Source organism: Phyllobates terribilis, unplaced genomic scaffold (assembly GCF_046119375.1).
Source record: "Phyllobates terribilis strain yellow unplaced genomic scaffold, ASM4611937v1 Scaffold_1__5_contigs__length_1240528914, whole genome shotgun sequence".
NCBI classification, from domain to species: Eukaryota; Metazoa; Chordata; class Amphibia; order Anura; family Dendrobatidae; genus Phyllobates; species Phyllobates terribilis.
In genome coordinates, this window is record NW_027362761.1 from 1,013,906,669 (window position 1) to 1,013,927,219 (window position 20,551).

At 45.6% G+C, this 20,551-nt stretch overlaps 1 protein-coding gene across 4 annotated transcripts in view; it reads left to right on the forward strand.

Annotated features, from left to right (window-relative positions):
* LOC141157210 (probable ATP-dependent RNA helicase DDX60) overlaps positions 1 to 20,551 on the forward strand; it is a 1,123,923-nt gene that overhangs the window by 696,878 nt on the left and 406,494 nt on the right. For all 4 annotated transcript variants that reach the window (XM_073644228.1, XM_073644203.1, XM_073644220.1 and 1 more), the window contains one exon: positions 11,010 to 11,119. In XM_073644228.1, coding sequence (XP_073500329.1) covers positions 11,010 to 11,119 — 110 coding nt within the window. The remainder of the gene's footprint in view (positions 1 to 11,009; positions 11,120 to 20,551) is intronic.

Sequence of the window (20,551 nt, forward strand, 5' to 3'; positions counted from 1 at the left end):
TCGGTGCTGCCACAGTCGCTGCAACATGTGCAGAGTTGAATTCTACCGGGTAGGCACATCGCATTTTAGCCGGTGAAGTGGCAGGCCCAACGACTTCTGTAGAGATGTAAGTCGCTGAGCTGCGGGATGCGAACGGCGGAAGTGAGCACACAGCGACCGTGCCCTCTGCAGAAGGCCATCTAGTCTGGGATAGTGGGCTAAAAATTGCTGGACAACCAGGTTCAACACGTGAGCCATACAAGGCACGTGTGTGACATTGCCCCGGCGAAGGGCCGCACCCAGGTTTGCAGCATTGTCGCACACGGCCTTCCCTGGTTTCAGGTCCAGTGGAGACAACCATTCATGAAATTGGTTCTCCAAAGCTGACCACAACTCCTCAGCTGTGTGACTCACATTTCCCAGACATTTCAATGTAAAAACCGCCTGATGACGTTGAGCCCTACTGCCAGCATAGTAAGGAGGTGTGCAGGATCCCTTCTGCGCAGTTAGAAAGCTTGTGGCATGACCAGACAGGCTTTGGGTGCAGGTGGAAGACCGAGAGGAGGTTGAGGAGGCAGAAGCAGTGGAGGAACTTTGACATAAAGAGGATTGACGCACAACTCGTGGGGACGGCAAGACTTGGACAGCAGCCCCTTGTCCTGCTGTCACCATAGTTACCCAGTGCCCAGTCAGCGACATGTAACGCCCCTGTCCATGCCTACTCGTCCAAGTGTCTGTGGTGAAATGCACCCTGTCACACACAGAGTTTCTCAAAGAAGCGGTGATGTTGTGTGCGACATGCTGGTGGAGCGCAGGCACACCTTTCTTTGAGAAGTAGTGCCGACTGGGCATCTGGTACTGGGGCACTGCGACGGACATAAGGTCTTGAAAATCCTCTGTGTCCACCAGGCGGAAAGGCAGCATTTCTGTAGCCAAGAGCTTGCAGATGGTGAAATTCAACCTCTTAGCTTTCTCATGGCTAGGAGGAAATGGTCTTTTACTTGTCCACATCTGAGGGACCGAGGGCTGGCTATTGTGCTTAGACGGGGTTGATAAGGGTGTCCCCGGCAAACTGCCGGTCTGTGAGGAAGATGCAGGCGGACATGTTAGGTTGCCTTGATCCAAAGGTGGTGCTATCGATGTCGGACAGCGCTCAACATCAGCTGGTGTTACCACCTCCAAAGAAAATGATGACCTGCCAATCACGCTGGCTGTTGCGGGTAAAGAGGTGGCAGGTCTGCGCCCCAAAACAGGTGTGACTGCTGTCCCCCCAGTCACAGAGGATGAAGAGGCCGCGGATGCACAAGATATGGCAGACGGTGGTTGGCCCGGCCGGCTAGGCCGCATTGTAGCACACTGAGCTTCCCACTGCAACTTATGCTTCATGTCCATGTGCCGGTTCATGCATGAAGTACTCAAACTATGTATTTTTTGGCCTCTACTTAGCTTTTGCTGACAAATTTTACAGATAACACGAGTTGGGTCATCTTTATCGATCTGAAAAAATGCCCAGGCTATGCAAGGCTTAGCACCCATGCGACCTGAAGAGCCACCACGACTTGTGGTGAGAGCCAGAGTTGTGTTTGAGGATGCAGTTGTTGACGTGCTTCCAGTACTACGTCTCTGTCCAGGAAGGCGCAACCTGACCTCGTCGTCACTAGCATCTTCCTCCACCTCCTCTGCTGACCTCATCTCTTGGCTGACTGTGGGTTGACAGTAAGTGGGATCTCCAACCTCATCATCATCACCCTGTGTGTTATCACACCCGTCGTCCTCAGAGCCAACCTGTTCCTGCCCTGACAAAAAACTAAAGTTGTCGCTCCAATCAGGTATTTGAGTCTTATCATCGTCTTCCTCATTGTCTCCACCAACAGGAGTTACAGTTTGGGAATGAGGGTCTACATTATGGTCAGAACCTTCTGCGTCTGGTCCTCGATCCGACTCATAAAGATTCTGGGCATCAGTGCAGATCATTTCCTCGTCTGGATTCACAGAAGCGCTGGAGTCGACCTCTGATTCCCAGGCTATAGTATGAGTAAACAGCTCTGCAGACTCAACCATCTGTTCTACCTCATACTCAGACGGGCAGCTGGAGATTTGGGAGCTGTGAGGAAGCAAGTGCGATTTGGGTGACACCTTTGAGGACTGGAGTATTTGTGATGTTGAAGTTGATGTGGAGGAGAGCCCACTTAAAGCAGCACTTGATATCCGTTAAAGCACCTGCTGTTTTTGTGCCTCATCTGGAATTTGTAGCGATTGGCGTGGCCGTAAGAAAGGGATCTTATCACATTGTCCGCTAAAAGAAGTAGACATTTTAGTTTGGCTGGAAGATGGTCTTTCTTCTGCAGATGTTACTGTTGCTTTAACACCTACCCCACGGACACAACCTTTTTTCCCCTTCCCAACACGCCTATTCCCCTTTCCACCAGCAGCAGGCCTTTTTCCACTCATTTTGGTGGTTAACTAATTCACAACTCTGGAGTTGTTTGCGCAAAAAAACAATGGATGGTAACCGAGCAGAGCTGAGTGGCCAAACTGTGGTATTAGGCCAAAACTATTGGCTGGGTTAGATGCAGAAAAAAATTATATTCAATTTGCAACCTGATGGAGGTCAGTATAGATGAACTAATACAACAAGTCCCACACACAGCTAGAAGCCCAATATTTTTTCAGAGGTAGATGCAGAAAAAAATATATTCAGTTTGCAACCTGATGGAGGTCAGTATAGATGGACTAATACAACAAGTCCCACACACAGCTAGAAGCCCAAATATTTTTTCAGAGGTACTGTAGATGCAGATAAAAATTATTTTTAATTTGCAACCTGATGGAGGTCAGTATAGATGGACTAATAGAGAAAGTCCGACACACTGCTAGAAGGCCAAATATTTTTTCAGAGCTAGATGCAGAAAAAAATTAGATTCAGTTTGCAACCTGATGGAGGTCTGTATAGATGGATTAATAGAACAAGACCCACACACAGCTAGAAGCCCAATATTTTTTCAGAGGTAGATGCAGAAAAAAATATATTCAGTTTGCAACCTGATGGAGGTCAGTATAGATGGACTAATACAACAAGTCCCACACACAGCTAGAAGCCCAATATTTTTTTCAGAGGTAGATGCAGAAAAAAATATATTCAGTTTGCAACCTGATGGAGGTCAGTATAGATGGACTAATACAACAAGTTCCACACACAGCTAGAAGCCCAATATTTTTTCAGAGGTAGATGCAGAAAAAAATATATTCAGTTTGCAACCTGATGGAGGTCAGTATAGATGGACTAATACAACAAGTCCCACACACAGCTAGAAGCCCAAATATTTTTTCAGAGGTACTGTAGATGCAGATAAAAATTATTTTTAATTTGCAACCTGATGGAGGTCAGTATAGATGGACTAATAGAGAAAGTCCGACACACTGCTAGAAGGCCAAATATTTTTTCAGAGCTAGATGCAGAAAAAAATTAGATTCAGTTTGCAACCTGATGGAGGTCTGTATAGATGGATTAATAGAACAAGACCCACACACAGCTAGAAGCCCAATATTTTTTCAGAGGTAGATGCAGAAAAAAATATATTCAGTTTGCAACCTGATGGAGGTCAGTATAGATGGACTAATACAACAAGTCCCACACACAGCTAGAAGCCCAATATTTTTTTCAGAGGTAGATGCAGAAAAAAATATATTCAGTTTGCAACCTGATGGAGGTCAGTATAGATGGACTAATACAACAAGTCCCACACACAGCTAGAAGCCCAATATTTTTTCAGAGGTAGATGCAGAAAAAAATATATTCAGTTTGCAACCTGATGGAGGTCAGTATAGATGGACTAATACAACAAGTCCCACACACAGCTAGAAGCCCAAATATTTTTTCAGAGGTACTGTAGATGCAGATAAAAATTATTTTTAATTTGCAACCTGATGGAGGTCAGTATAGATGGACTAATAGAGAAAGTCCGACACACTACTAGAAGGCCAAATATTTTTTCAGAGCTAGATGCAGAAAAAAATTATATTCAGTTTGCAACCTGATGGAGGTCAGTATAGATGGATTAATAGAACAAGACCCACACACAGCTAGAAGCCCAATATTTTTTCAGAGGTAGATGCAGAAAAAAATATATTCAGTTTGCAACCTGATGGAGGTCAGTATAGATGGACTAACAGAGAAAGTCCCACACACTACTAGAAGGCCAAATATTTTTTCAGAGCTAGATGCAGAAAAAAATTATATTCAGTTTGCAACCTGATGGAGGTCTGTATAGATGGATTAATAGAACAAGACCCACACACAGCTAGAAGCCCAATATTTTTTCAGAAGTAGATGCAGAAAAAAATATATTCAGTTTGCAACCTGATGGAGGTCAGTATAGATGGACTAATACAACAAGTCCCACACACAGCTAGAAGCCCAAATATTTTTTCAGAGGTACTGTAGATGCAGATAAAAATTATTTTGAATTTGCAACCTGATGGAGGTCAGTATAGATGGACTAATAGAGAAAGTCCAACACACTGCTAGAAGGCCAAATATTTTTTCAGAGGTACTGTAGATGCAGATAAAAATTATTTTTAATTTGCAACCTGATGGAGGTCAGTATAGACGGACTAATAGAGAAAGTCCAACACACTACTAGAAGGCCAAATATTTTTTCAGAGCTAGATGCAGAAAAAAATTATATTCAGTTTGCAACCTGATGGAGGTCAGTATAGATGGACTAATACAACAAGTCCCACACACAGCTAGAAGCCCAATATTTTTTCAGAGGTAGATGCAGAAAAAAATATATTCAGTTTGCAACCTGATGGAGGTCAGTATAGATGGACTAATACAACAAGTCCCACACACAGCTAGAAGCCCAATATTTTTTCAGAGGTAGATGCAGAAAAAAATATATTCAGTTTGCAACTGATGGAGGTCAGTATAGATGGACTAATACAACAAGTCCCACACACAGCTAGAAGCCCAAATATTTTTTCAGAGGTACTGTAGATGCAGATAAAAATTATTTTGAATTTGCAACCTGATGGAGGTCAGTATAGATGGACTAATAGAGAAAGTCCGACACACTGCTAGAAGGCCAAATATTTTTTCAGAGCTAGATGCAGAAAAAAATTAGATTCAGTTTGCAACCTGATGGAGGTCAGTATAGATGGACTAATAGAATGATGCTATGCCCAAAAGATTTTACTTCACTAGGTGCAGTAAAAAAATTGGTATTCTATACACAGGTGGTATATCTTGCAACACAGATAGGCTACTCCACTGACTAACACACTCTGCAATAGGCCAAAAAGGATTAGCTTTGCTAGATTCAGCCAATTGCTGTGAAAAAAACTTGCACAGCACTGGCACAGACCTGCCTGGCAAAAACTGATAGGAACTGATGTAACCTAGTCCTGAAAAGGACTCCAATTACAATTAGTCTTTACTCCCACAACCTATCTATTTAAGAGCACAGACCTGCCTGATAAAAGTCATAGGAAATGCTGTAACCTAGTCCTTAAAAGGACTGCAATCACAACTATTCCCTACTCCCAAGCTATCTGTATATTTGTGCGAAAATTAGCTTGAAATTAACAAGGTATAGCGCACACAGCAACAGTGGTGCCGTCTAACACGCAGCTGCAGCAGTGAGAAAATGGTGGCGACGGGGAAAATGGCTTGGTCTTATAGGGCAAGGACATGTGACATACACTGCCAATGACACATGCCCTTGCTTGTGTGAAAAAAAGCACTTCGCTCCGTGTGTGCGCTGCTGATAGGCTGACAGATTGCACCTCCCCACTGTAAATGCGGGAAAGAGAAAAAAAAATGGAGATCTTCATTGTTCCTGCAGAGATCCATCCCCTGCCCCTCCCCCCACCCCGCTGTACACTCAAACTGCGTATTAACATTAATTTTCATCATTACTGAGAAAAAATCCAGTTATGATTTTGGTGCACGAACAGTTATCGAACATAACCTCGAACAGCCGAATTTTTCTCAAATTGTTCGTGTTCGCCGAACGGCTCGAACACCGCCCAAAACAGCTCGAATTTGAGATTGGCGAACAGTTCGAGTAGAACAACGCTCATCTCTATTCACCACATTCAAACAAGCAACTTTCACATTCAAATTGGCTCTCACTTCTGCTAAACAGGACTACTTCACAACCCTCATAACTTCTTTATCCCACAACCCCAAACAGTTATTCACCACTTTTAACTCCCTCCTCTGACAGTCACTGCCCCCTCTGACCTCTCTCATCTCTGCAGAAGACTTTGCCGCACATTTCAAAATTAGGATCGGCTAAACAAGTCAAGTCTTTATTGCTCAACCACTACAGCCCCTATGTATACCAGACCACTGCCCTCCCCTCATAACCTTCTCCCCGCCATCACTGAAGGAGCGCTTACTCATCTTCTCTCCAAATTGCACTTCATCACTTTACCCCATCCAATCCCAACTCCTCCCCAACCCCACCACCATGCTTATCCCGACCCTAACCCATCTCTTCAACCTATCGTTAACTTCTGGTACTTTCCCTTCTGCTTTCAAACATGCCACAATCACACCTATCCTGAAGAAACCTCAAACCGACCTCTACATCCAGATATTGTCCCATATCGCTGCTCCTGTTCGCCTCCAAACCCTTTGGACAGCATGTCAATGCTGAACTTTGTCCCACCTCTCATCTAACTCACTGTTTGACAACCTACAATCCGGATTCTGTCCCCATCACTCCACCGAAACTGCTGTAACCAAAATTACTAATGACTAACAGATAATTCTCTATACTCCTCCTTCTAGACCTGTCCTGTGACTGGGACACAGTTGACCACTTCCTCCTTCTGCAGATCTTCTTTTCCCTTGGCGTCAAAGACCTTGCCATCTCCTGGAACTCCTCATACCTTTCTAACCACACCTTTAGCGTCTCCCACTCCTATACTACCTCCTCATCCCACCCTCTTTCTGTTGGTGTCCCTTCAAGCTCTGTCCTGGGACTCTTACTCTTTTCCATCTATACCTTTGGCCTGATACAGCTCTTAAATTCCCATGACTTCCAGTACCATCTATATGCTGATGACACCCATATCTACCTCTCTTGCCAAGACGTCACCTCCCTGCTGTCCAGAATCCCAAAGTGTCTATCAGCCATATCCTCCTTCTCATAACACTCCCTAATGCTCAATGTGGACGAAACTGAACTCATCATCTTTCCTCCATCTCATCTAATTCCCCTAGCCGATCTATCTATCACAATAAATTACATCAGCTCTTTCCTGTACCAGAAGTCCGCTGCCTCGGAGTGGCCCTTGATTCTGCCTTGTTCTTCAAACCACACATCCAAGCTCTTACCACCTACTGTGTCTTCCAACTCAAAAATATTTCTGGAATCTGTCCTTTCCTCATCCCTGAATCTATTAAAATGTTAGTGCATGTCCTCATCGTGTCCCACCTCGACTACTGTAATATCCTCTTCTGTGGCTTCCTTGCTAACTATCTCGCACCTCTCCAGTCCATCCTTAACTCAGCTGCCCGGCTAACCCACCTCTCTACTCACTACTCCTCCACTTCTCCCCTCTGCAAATCCCTTTATTGGCTCCCAATTCCCTAACGTATCCAGTTCAAACAATTAACATTGACCTACAAAGCCGTCCATAATCTGTCTCCTCCATATATCTCCAAATTAATCACTCGATATCTTCCACCACATAATCTCTGTTCCTCCCATGACCTCCTTCTCTGCTCCACAGTTATACATTCCTAACCCAAACGCCTCCAAAACTTCTCCCATCCTCTGAAATTCTGTGCCCCAACACGACAGATTATCCACCACACTCGGAACTTTCAGACGGAACTTGAAAATGTAGCTCTTCAAGAAAGCTTACAGCCTGTAATGACCCCGCTGCCTCTTCACCATCACCGGAGCTGCCCCAAGCCCCCAACCTACTGTTTCTTTCCCCGTTATCCTGTAGCCTATAAGCCTGCAAGGGCAGGGCCATCTCCCCACTATACCAGTCTTTCATTGTTAGTTTATTCACTTTAAGTTATATTTGTATTTTGTTTGTAACCCCTTCTCATTTACAGCACCATGGAATCAATGGTGCTCTAAAAATACTATATTTTGTGGACTATAAGACACAATAGTACATAAGATGCACCCCAAATTTTGGGGAAAAAAATAGGATTTTTTTTTTTTAATAAAATGGTGGTTTGTCTTACAGTCTGCTTTTATGGTAGCTTACAGAAAGAGGCAGCTGAAGTGGAGTGGAGCTCGGGAGGCAGGGTTGCTTCTGCAAGAAGCTGGCATCGGCAGAAGCAGGGCAATGCTGCGGGCCTCGGGCTGGGAGGAGGTTGGTGTTCAGTGATGCCAGGCTGTGGCAGGACCCAGGCTTTTACAAAATGTCGGGAGTCCCCGCACTTTCCATCCTTTTCACTGCGATGGACTCCGGGAAAATGTCTGCCTGAGGCGGTGCATGCACAGATTGAGATCTCGGGAGACGAGATCTTGGGAGACGAGATCTCAAGCTGCACATGTTCCGCCTCAGGCAGCCATTTTCCTGAAGTCCACTGCAGTGAAAAGGATGGGAAATGCGGGGATTCCGGATATTTTGTAAAAGCCTGGGTCCCACTGCAGTCTCGCACTGCTGAAAACCCCCTCCTCCCAGCCCGGGGCCCGCAGCATTGCCCCCACTCTTGCTGCCGCTGCCAGCTTCATGCAGTAGTGACCCTGCCTCCCAGGACCCCGCAACTACCCCTTGATAAGCTACATTCGAATTATAAGACACACCCCCATTTTCCACAAAAAGTATTTGGGAAAAAAGTGAGTCTTATAATCCGAGAAATATGGTAAATAATAATAATTATTGGACCTGCTGTGTGGTATGGTAACAGTACTCCTCTTAGTGCTCTAAATGGTAACAATGCCCACCACTGTGCCCCTCACATTGTAAAATGCCTTCTAGATGGTAAAATTGTCCCTAGAAAATATTAATGCTCTCTGTAAGTGCCCTAGAAAGTAATAATGTCACCTGCGTGGCCTTATGACGGCCACAATACCCTAATTTCCCTTATTAACTAAAACAATAATGCCTCTTAAAGGGGTTTTCCCCAAGAACAAAAGTTCATTTTAATCAATAGATCTTGGAATGATAATAAGTTCCACAATTGGATGTGTTTAAATAAAATGTTCCTGTGCTGAGATTATCTTATAAATCATTATGAACTGTGTAATGGCGGTGTCTGACCATGTACAGAACCATATCTCCTGGGCATGGGAGGTAGCAAAACAGTATACAGACATTTCAGCTTGGGGATCAAAGCTGATTCTTTCTCTGAAGTAAAACATTGTTTAAAAACAGTCAGGGAAATGTTTTACCTCACAAAAAGAATCAGCTGTGATCCCGTGCTGTAATGTCTGTATACCCCCCCCCCCCCCCGCCCAGGAGCTGTGGTATGATCAGACCACATTCCTGCACGGTCAGACACAGCCATTACACAGTACACATCAGGGGCTCATTTATAAGATTATCTCAGCACAGGAACATTTTATTTAAACACATCCAATTGTGGAAGTTATTATCATTCCAAAATCTATTGATTAAAATGAACTTTCGTTTGTGGGAAAACATCTGTAAGTATTCACTTAATATTTAGTATTGACCTCTGAGTGCCCCTAAAATGTAATTTCCCCAGAGTGTCCTTTTAGCAATTATTAATGCCCCAAGCGCCTCAACAAATGTAATGCTCCCTGAGCTCCCTGCATATTGTAATAGTGCCCCCTTGATCCTCCACACATATTGTAATAATGCCCTGAGTGCCTGTACATACCTTTATAATGTCATTAATCCCTCATGTATATTTACAATTTAGCCTGTGTTAGGCTGCGTGCCCACGATGCGTTTTTCATGCGTTTCCGCTGCGGAAACGCATCAAGAACGCTTGGTAATCCGCACCCCATGGTCCCCAATGGCATTCCGCAATGTCAATGCACATGCTGCGGATTATTCCGCAGCGTTTCTGCGGCACTCAAAAGTCCGCAGCATGTTCATTAATTTTGTGGACATGCAGCGGAATTGCCGCCATTGACTTGCATTGAGACGCATATAATCCGTGTCTGTACATTTGTACACGCGGATTATATGCGTTTCAATGTGCGGATGGTACCCAGTTCTGGAGGAGAGAAGACTCTCATCCAGACCTGGGTACCATTGTACCTGTAAAAAAAAGAATAAAATAATAAATAAAGTTTATATTCACCTTCTCGCGGGTCGGCAACGCTTCTCCTTCCAGGACCTGAGATGACGTCGCGGTCATGTGACCGCAGGCTGTCTCGCGAGATGCCGGCAAGCCAGGAAGGAACCAGGAAGGAGCGCGACAGCACACGCGGAGGCATCGGCGGTAAAGTATAGCTTTATTTTTTTATTTTCACAGTCACACTATATAAATCCATGCTGGTTGCATGGATTTATACAGTGTGACCTAGTTGTCAAGCACTTTCCAAGTGATGCTATCGCCTGGAAAGTGCTTGTCAGTCCGCATGCGGAAACACATGCGTTAACGCATGTGGATACGCATGTGAATCCGCATGTATTCCACATGTATTCTGCAGGAAAAACGCATGCACAATCTGCATGCGTTTTTTCTGCCAGGGAGATGCAGAAATGCTGCAGAAATTTTCTGCTTCATTTCTGCATCGTGGGCACATACCCTTACTGCACATGCTGTAATAATGGCACCTGAGTCCGCCCACATACAGTAATACTGGCCCCTGGGCCCCCAGTCACATATTTTTTATAATAACCCATGAGTCCCCTCCACGCCACATATGCTAACAATGCTCCATGAGCCCACCCCATATAATAATGGCCCCTGAATCTCCCCACGTATACTTGTAATAACCCCTTATTCCCCCCCCCAAAAAAGCAATAATCTGCCAGAAAATGCTAAAAATACATATATACCGCTACTAATTGTTTTAATGTTTCTACTGTGTATATTTCACTGAAATCACATTAAACGAAATTCTGATTTACAGTTCAGTATGACAAAAGATACAATGATCTGGAAAAGTATATATGCTCTGTGCAGGACACGGACATTAACTTTGAACACTACCATCCATGTGCTTTCTTGACAATAGATCACGTAAGTATATTGTATACCACCATACTTTATGTTGCTCTGTTTGAATGTTTGTGATGAGATTATTTTTTTTTGTTATATAATTAAAATAATGATTTAAATAATAATAATTGAAAAAGAAAAAGTCAATACTTGCTTTTGGTCCCAAAGCACCACTAATCCCTATATAATTAATATCCTGAAAACTTTTATTTTTCTTCATAAGAATGTGAACTAGAGATGATCAAATCTGCCAAGATTCAAATTCGGCAAATTATGTGAATATAAAAGAGAAATTTGATTCACATTGAAGTTAAAATCGATGCAAATTGAATTATCCATTTTATATTGTGACCCCAGCACATAATAAACATGTAATGTAAAAAATAATAATAATAATAATTCTCACTTCAACGCTCACCATTTTGACCATATCATCATTTGTATGCATATTTTCCAACTCTAAGCTGTAATGAATTGAATGCTTATTGGTTGGAGTAGATCAGGTGATGTGTATTTGCGTAATGAGGTCCTAGGATATCAGCACAGTGGCTTAGTGGTAAGCACTGGGGTCCTGGGTTCAAATCCCACCAAGTACAACATCTGCAAGGAGTTTGTATGTTTTCCCTGTGTTTGTGTGAGTTTCCTCCAGGTATGCATGTTTCCGCCCACACTTCAAAGACATACTGATTGGGGCTCACAATCTAAATTCCCAATGGGGACAGTCAGGGCCGGCGTCAGCACCCGGAGCACCCGGGCAAGTGCCGGGGTCCTGAGCAGGCGGGGGGCCCACTGGCGGTCGGGCACCCTGCCGGGCTATGGGCGGAGGAGAGCGGTGCCAGCACCCGCCCTTCTCCCCCGCTTGCTCAGGGCCCCGGCAGCCGGATACTTACTTCTCCCCGTGCCTCTGCAGATCTGCTGTCTTCCTGCTGTGCGCTCCCTGTGATGTCTCAGGTCAGAGGGCGAGGTGATGTCTTTCCAGCGCGCCCTCCCCTGAGCGATCACAATCAGCGCAGAGCGGGAAGACGCAGGCGACGCTGGAGTCCGGATCAGCAGGTGAGAAGTGAGGTGAGTATTTTTTTTTTTCTTTTAATGTATGGAGGTATGGGGCATTATAAAGAGGGGGGGTGTGACATCCTGCATGGGGCATTATAAAGAAAGGGCGTGACATCCTGCATGGGGAATTATAAAGAGGGGGGGTGACATCCTGCATGGGGCATTTTAAAGAGAGGGGGTGACATCCTGCATGGGGCATTTTAAAGAGGAGGGGTGACATCCTGCATGGGGCATTTTAAAGAGGGGGGGTGACATCCTGCATGGGGAATTTTAAAGAGGGGGGGTGACATCCCGCATGGGGCATTTTAAAGAGGGGGTGACATCCCGCATGGGGCATTGTAAAGAGGGGGTGTGTGACATCCTGCATGGGACATTATAAAGAGGGGGGGTGTGACATCCTGCATGGGGCATTTTAAAGAGGGGGCGTGACATCCTGCATGGGGCATTTTAAAGAGGGGGGGTGACATCCTGCATAGGGCATTATAAAGAGAGGGGGTGACATCCTTCATGGGGCATTATAAAGATGGGGTGTGACATCCTGCATGGGCCATTATAAGAGGGGGTTGACATTCTGCATGGGGCAGTATAAGGGGAGGGGAACAGCCTGCATGGAGCATTATATGGGGACCAGTATCCTGTATGGAGCGTTATATGGGGTCCAATATTCTGTACAGAGCGTTATATGGGGGCCAGTATTCTGTATAGAGCGTTATATGGGGGCCAGTATTCTGTATAGAGCGTTATATGGGGGCCAGTATTCCGTATGGATCGTTATATGGGGGCCAGTATCCTGTATGGAGCATTTTATTGGGGCCAGTATACTATGTGGAGCGATTCACCTGTTTCTGAGCTATTGTGGAATTTACAATAGATATCGCTCATGTAATGTAAGAAGTGAAATCTTTGCATTGTACTATATCTATATCTATGCGTTATCTGTGCATCATGAATCGTGCTATGTGTTAAAGGGGCCCACTGAGACTTTTTCGCCCAGGGTCCAGAAAAACCTGGAGCCGGCCCTGGGGACAGTGTTGATGATGTCTGTAAAGCGCTGTGGAATTCAATGGTACTTTATAAGTAAATAATAATATCATCCTTTATCAAGGTGTACCAAATTATTAGGCAGCTTGTTTTCCTCATGGAAAATGAGGCAAAAAAAAATTAACTGATTCTGAAAGTAATGAATTGTTAAAAGTCTCCTGAAATTGCTAAAATATTGGGGCGAGATCACAGAACCATCAAATAGTCAACAGAGTCACAAAAAACATGTGGAGAAAATAAGATTCACATTAACTGTCAAAGATTTGAGAAGAGTAAAACTGTAATATCTGTGCCAGTTTCTGCTTCGGCTGCTAGGCAGTGCCACACCATTGTTGCGATTGATGCTTGATAGCATCAATCCTATTTTATTTCTGGGACTTGTGGCTCTGGCCAGTCTGGAAGCTGAAGGGTTAATCTTGCTGATTTAGTCTCTGTCTGCTGTCATCACTGGGTGGGTCTGTTGTATATAAACCCCTGAGCTCCCACTGCCAGTCAGTCAATGGTTCAGCTACCTGGTTCAGACTTCTGTGTTGTCCTTCTGTGTTTTGTCCTGATTATTCCCTCTCTTTGACCTTGGCTAGATATTTTGTTACACGCACGTGCCTAGGTTCAGATAGAGCGAGATGGGTTTCATGAATTCGTTGGAATCCTGGGGGAACTGCTACTCAGGGAGTCCATAGGCTGCTGCTTCTCTCAGGCACACCATAGATTCAATTGCTGACGAGACACATCTGACAAGAGTCTTTCAACAGTTTAACAGTAGAATTTAATCTGAAGCACGACCAGTGCAATTCAGGCATACTACAGAAACAATATTCATTAAAGTACAGGCACAGTAATGTCAGTCTCTTCAGTAGCATAATTCAGCACAGATTAGATCTCTTAGCAGCACACTTCTATGCCTACACAAGCGCAGGATTTTCCTTCACAAGGACTCAATAGTACACAGAATTCTTTATCCTGGAGATGGAGGGGGGAGGGTTTGGTGAGAGAGATGATCCCTGTGACACAATTCCTTCCAGTCCTTATCTTCTTGCCCGATAATCCTCTGCACTGTTAGTTCAGGGAGTTTATCTGACCTATGTTTTGCTTGTCTCCTGATGTGAATCCTATACAGTTGTTTTCTGTCAGATACAGATAAAACACCACCTTTCTCTTCGGCTTCAGCTTCACTACAATAAACAAGTTCCCCACAATCACCTTGGAGCGCTGCTAAAACACTCCCTGTCTATTGTGATAGTTGCTGGATGCTTTTGAAGCAACAGCACTACTTCTGCATGTCACAATTTGACTACCCACTTGTTTTATGATTCTGTTGCTGACTTGACCTCTTGGCTTTGACCCTCCTTGGCGATCATTCCTACCTCTGGTTTGCACTTCCGGACGACAGCCATTCCGTGGTAGCGATCCACTGGATCCTGTTGTAAAACCAGATCCCTGTATAGGAGTTATAGGGTATCTGTGTTCCTCTGGAATCTGCCAGAAGGAGTGACTTGTGCCAAGTCTGTTCGAAGGTAGCCATTTTGAGCCAGTGGCCTCATGAAGACATGACACAAAAGTGAAGCATCTACGATCACATTATCCTCAAGTGCTGGCGTATTCCAGAACTGCCACCTCCCTGGAGTGCCCAGAAGTACAAGGTGTTCAGTGTTCAGAGACATGACCAAGGTAAGGAAGGCTAAAACCTGACCACCACTGAACAGGACACATAAGAGGAAGCATCAAGAAAATATGACAGGCATTTGAAGCTGCTGGTGCCTCTAGAGTCACAGGAAACTCAATGTCTAGGATCTTCCAGAGGCTTGCAGTTGTGCATAAACCTACTATTCGGCCATCCCTAAACAGTGTTCACAAGCAGAAATGGATGCAGTGGGCCCAGATACCCAGACATACATGAAGACTAATTTTAAAACAGTCTTGTTTATTGATGAGTGCCATGCAGCCTTGGATGATCCAGATGGATGGAGTAGTGGATGGTTGGTGGATGGCAACCATGTACTAATAAGGGTGCGATGTCAGCAAGGAAGTGGCAGAGTTATATTTTGAGCTGGAATCATGGCGAGAGAACTAGTAGGCCCCCCCTAGGATCCCCAAAGGTGTGCAAATTACCTCAGAAAAGTATATAGAGTTTCTGACTGACCACTTGAGAACTTTTGGAGTATGCACAAGCCAAATATCTACAACCCCTGGCAAAAATGATGGAATCACCGGTCTCGGAGGATGTTCATTCAGTTGTTTAATGTTGTTGAAAAAAAGCAGATCACTCATTAATTCCATTCCCCTGAGATACTGCAAGCTGTTATTAAAGCCAGAGGTGGTGCAACAAAATACTAGTGATGTATTGGAGTGTTCTTTTGTGTGTTTGTTTTTCATGATTCCATAATTTTTCCTTCAGAATTGAGTGATTCCCTAATTTTTTCCTCAGAAATGAATGATTCCATAATTTTTTTCCCTCTGCTTGGTCTGAAAAAAATTACCCTTAGGCTGTGTGCCCACGATGCGTTTTTTAAGTGTTTCCACAGCGGCAAAAACGCTGCAGAAACGCTTACAAAATGCATGGTAGAAGGCCTGCCATGTTCCCCTGTGCTGTGCACATGCAGAAATTTCCGCTGTGGATTATCATTGCGGAAAAATACGCAGCACTACCAATTATTTTGCAGAAGTGCTGTGTTTTTGCCGCCATTGACTTGCATTAGAATGCATGCATTCCGCTTCACTAGATAAGGACATGCGGAATGCATGCTTTCCAATGTGCAGATGGTACCCAGGTCTAGAGGAGAGGAGACTCTCCTCCGGACCCGGGTACCATAGAAACTGAAAAAAAGAATAAAATAAAAAATAAAGATTATATTTACCTTCTGACGGCCCCCGCTGCACTCGTCCTTTAATGCCTGCAGCTAGCGATGGACTGAAGGACCTGTGCTGACGTCATAGTCATGTGACGGGTCATGCGACGCTGACGTCGGCAGGTCCTTCAGTGTACCACTGCCATCAGAAGGTAAGTATATATTTATTTTTTACCATGCTTTTACGGTCACACTATATAAATCCATGCCGTTTGCATGGATTTATATAGTGTGACCAAGTTGACAAGCACTTTCCAAGTGATGCTAAAATTGCTTGGAAAGCAAAGCGCTTGACAACCCGCATGCGGAAATGCAAGTGAAGAACGCTTCACTTCCGCATGTCCCTGGCAGGAAAACGCATGTACAATCCGCATGCGTTTTTTTCTGCCAGGGAGATGCAGAAACGCTCAGGAAAAATCCTGAGCATTTCTGCATCATGGGCACATAGCCTTACTGAGTACCACATTTTTTATCTTGATTTCTTTTAGTGTTTCTTCAAGCCCTAAAGTTGCCATTTGAAATGACTTTTGTGCCATGTCTGTGATCTTCTTTTTTTCAACAACATTAAACAACTGAGTGAACATCCTCAGAGCCCGGTGATTCCATAATATTTGCCAGGGGTTGTTTGAGGGTGGGAGGCTGTTCACATCAAAATAGCAGCCCTGGGAGTCTCAACCTGCAAAGAAATTCAAGCAGAAACTATCCCAAAACTCACAAATTCAATGGATGCAATAATTGTGAAGGTGATGTCAAAGAAGAAGTCCTAGGTTAACATGTAGCTTGGTCTGTTAATATGATTTTGATTGAAAAAGCTTTTTATTTCAGTAAATGTGATTTCTTAATGCAGCAAAATCAGCAAATTAACATTTTCAGTTCTTTACAATCTATAGAATTTTGGAAACTCTGTTGTGCATACTAATTTGGAACAGTGCATGTTGAGATTTTTAGTTTTTTAAAAAATATCATTCGCTAATAAAATTTGATTTATGCTCACTAATGATTGAGGATTTGAGCATTATACTGACTCATTTTCACTGACCATTTAGGAAAATCAGAGAAAATAGAATTTACAAAATAATTTGGAACGCAATTTATTTTGCTAAAAATGGCATTAGGTTTCTCTCCACAATTTTCATTTTTATTGGTTTGCTGCATTCACTTGGCTATCTATCTAGAAATACAGTTGTGTGTGTTTTCAGGCATATCAACTGCTTTCCTAAGTAACAGTCCTTCTTTGGGGCCCCTGGTGCATAACATTGCCCCCAACCCCTCTGCGCTTGAGAACCCCTGCCCAAAACCTCCTTGGGTTCCCCAATGTCCCAGGAACCAGCTGCCGGGCTCCCCGCTAAAGTTAGGAATCGTAGCGCGGCCCAGAGCTGTAGCAAGGAGCAGGCACACGCCTGCAGAGTGGGCAGAGCCTGCACTATGCGGCTTGGATGCGACCGGGGGCTGGGAAGCGCCGGCGGCCAGTGGTGCAGCAATGCAGGCTGGGCAGCCTCTCATGCCTGGCCGGGAGGGGTTCATACACGGCAAGGCAGGCGGCGCATCAGTACAGGGAAACCCACGGTCACGTGGCCAGGAGGACCTGTGAGGACCGCGACGAGGGATCTCAGAGGCAGGGAGGCCCCAATGCGGGAACGCACAGCAGTGGGGCCAGTGCAACGCTAGCCAGGCATCCTCTCATGCTTGTCTGCGAGTGCAACACATAAAACATGGCGGGCGCAGCAGGGGTTGTAACACACGGGTTGCAGCAGCGCCCGTGGTCACGTGACCAGGAGGACCTGCGGTCACTTGACCACGGGGAGGGGCCTCACAAGCCAAGAGGCCCCATTAGGGTACAGTGCAGCAGCACAATGGCGGCCGGGCACCCCTTCTTGCCCGGCCTGGAAAATCACATATTCAGTGCGGTGTGCTAGCAGCCGAGGACTGCTGAAGCCACATGGACACAGGATACCTCCTTCCTCCCCATAGCCCCTACCAGACAGCGGTCTCTGCAACAGCCGCCCCTATCCCCCTGTCTCCGCAAACTCCAGACTCCATATGTGGGGCACATAACCCAGCTTTTCCCCCCACAATGACCCCCCCTTGCTGTTACCTCGACTCTGCCCCCCAGGGCACCCGGGAATTTGTACCCCCCTCCCCGATCAACAGCAATGAGGGATGGCGTCATTGCGACCACGAAGGACATCAGGAGACTGATATGTCGGCCGATGCGGCGGGACCACTCGCGCGGTCCAGTTAGTATGAATCCGTGTTATGTACATGTCCACCTACACTAATGTCACAGGGTTTGGGACACAGTCAGAGGGCAGGAGAGTTAGATCGGGTAACAAGGTGAGTGGGTAACACGGAGGGAATAGGCGGACAGGACACACTAACTGTCCTAAAGAAATCTTGTAGCCTCCCCAGAGACAAAACCACCAGCAGGCGCCAGCATCAGCATGGGTCACATTGGGAAGTGAGTTTAGGATGGGTGAGGGCGTAGCGCTGGGAGAAGGAGATTTGCAGCCAGTGGCCGTGGCAGAGCAGAACATGAAAGAAAAAGGGGACAGAATTTACCTGGACGATAGGGCGCGGGGCGAGGTTTACATTTGCTATGAGGGTCCCCTGGGGGCGCACTTAAAAAAGTAGGTAAAGGAACAAATTTGGAGGGATGCAAAAAAGCAGTTCGACGAGCAATGAGATGGGACCAGAAGGATACAGGCCTGTGGTTAAGGGTAATGGCCCCGGCTAGGTTCAGGCACTTCCATGCAGGGCCGGGTCATCCGGCCACTACGGAGCCAAGGGAAAAGTTAAGGGACAGGGGGAACATATGAGCGGACAGAGTCAGGATTATGCTGGCAGTTCAATGAGAGCCAGTGCAAATACGGGGCCGAATGTAAATACAAACATGCCAGCTCCTTCTGTAACGGAACATCACATGGGGTGGTCAAGTGTTATAGGAAAGGAAGAGGGGGGGCCACTCCCGGAAATTCCAAAAGGAACGACTCCGGTGAAATTAGCAAAAATGCTTCCCTTTCTAAATAGGTTCCCAAACAGGGAAATACCACTGCTGCTGACGGCAAGTTTTGAGGTCGGCTTCAAAATTCCCTGCGTCGCGGTCCAGGTCCCCATCACCAATAAGAACCTAAAATCAGCCTATCAGTATCCGTCGGTAGTTTCAGAAAAGTTAAAAAAGGAGGTAGCCTTGGGCAGAGTGGCAGGACTATTTAAGGAGTTACCATTAAAAAAATATGGTGGTGTCCCCAAAAAAGAACCCAACAAATTCAGACTAATCCACCATCTTTCGTACCCGAGAGGTTGTTCAGTGAACGATGGCATCCCCACCGAACTAAGCTCAGTGGTCTACACCTCTTTTGACGAAGCGGTCAGGTGAGTCCAAAAGTTAGGAAAGGGTACTCTAATGGCCAGATATTGAAGGGGGGTTCAGATTACTACCGGTACTCCCGGATAGTGTCTGACTGCTGGGTTGTTTTTGGGAAGGGGCATACTATGTAGATCGCTGCTTGCCCATGGGATGTTTCATTTCCTGCTCCCTATTCGAACCTTTCAGCCACTTCCTTGAATGGGTTGTAAAAGACGTGTCTGGGGGTCACCAATTATACATTACCTCGATGATTTCCTGTGCCTCGGCCCTAAAGACACACTGTGGTGTAAATCCACATTAAACATTATGCAGTGGGTGGCAGAGTTATTCGGGGTTCCCCTAGCACCCGGAAAAACGGAAGGCCCAGCCACACAAATGCGCTTCCTGGGGATCGTCATCGACTCCGAGAAGTGGGAACTGTGGTTACCTGATGACAAAGTGGTGGCATTAAGAGCTGGAGTAGAAAGAGGTAGGCGACTTAAAAAAATGACTTTCAGGGAGACACAATCGCTATTAGGCAAGCTGAACTTCGCATGCAGGGTGATGCCCATGGGACGCATCTTCTCCCGAAGGATGGCGGGGGCGATGGCAGAAGTGAGGGCCCCACATCACTACATCAGGCTGACAAAAGACCATAGGGAGGACTTGGCGGTCTGGGCCACATTCCCAGAACAATATAACAGGTGTTCGTTGATAATGGAGGAAGTGACGGACAAGAACTGTTCACGGACACTGCAGGTAGCACAGGCTTCGGCGCTTACTTCAGAGGCCAATGGTGCGCAGGGGGGTGGCCCAACGATTGGAAGGAGACAGGGCTAGTAAAAAACATAGCGCTGCTCGAAATCTTCCCAATCATTGTAGCAGTAACATTGTGGGGCCAGCCGCTGCGCAACAAACGGATTTGTTTCCGCTGCGACAACGTTGGAGTAGTAATGGCAGAATAATCTGTCGGCATCTTCACCACCAGTGGTCAGGATTTTAAGGCAATTAGTTTTTGAGTGTTTATTGATAAACGCCTGTATAACGGCCTCTCATATACCAGGCGAAAAGAACGCCATCGCTGACGCACTCTCGTTTTCAGTGGGATCGTTTTTGGTCCGTGGCCCCGAAAGCGGAGGAGAAGGGGCTCGAATTCCCACAACACTT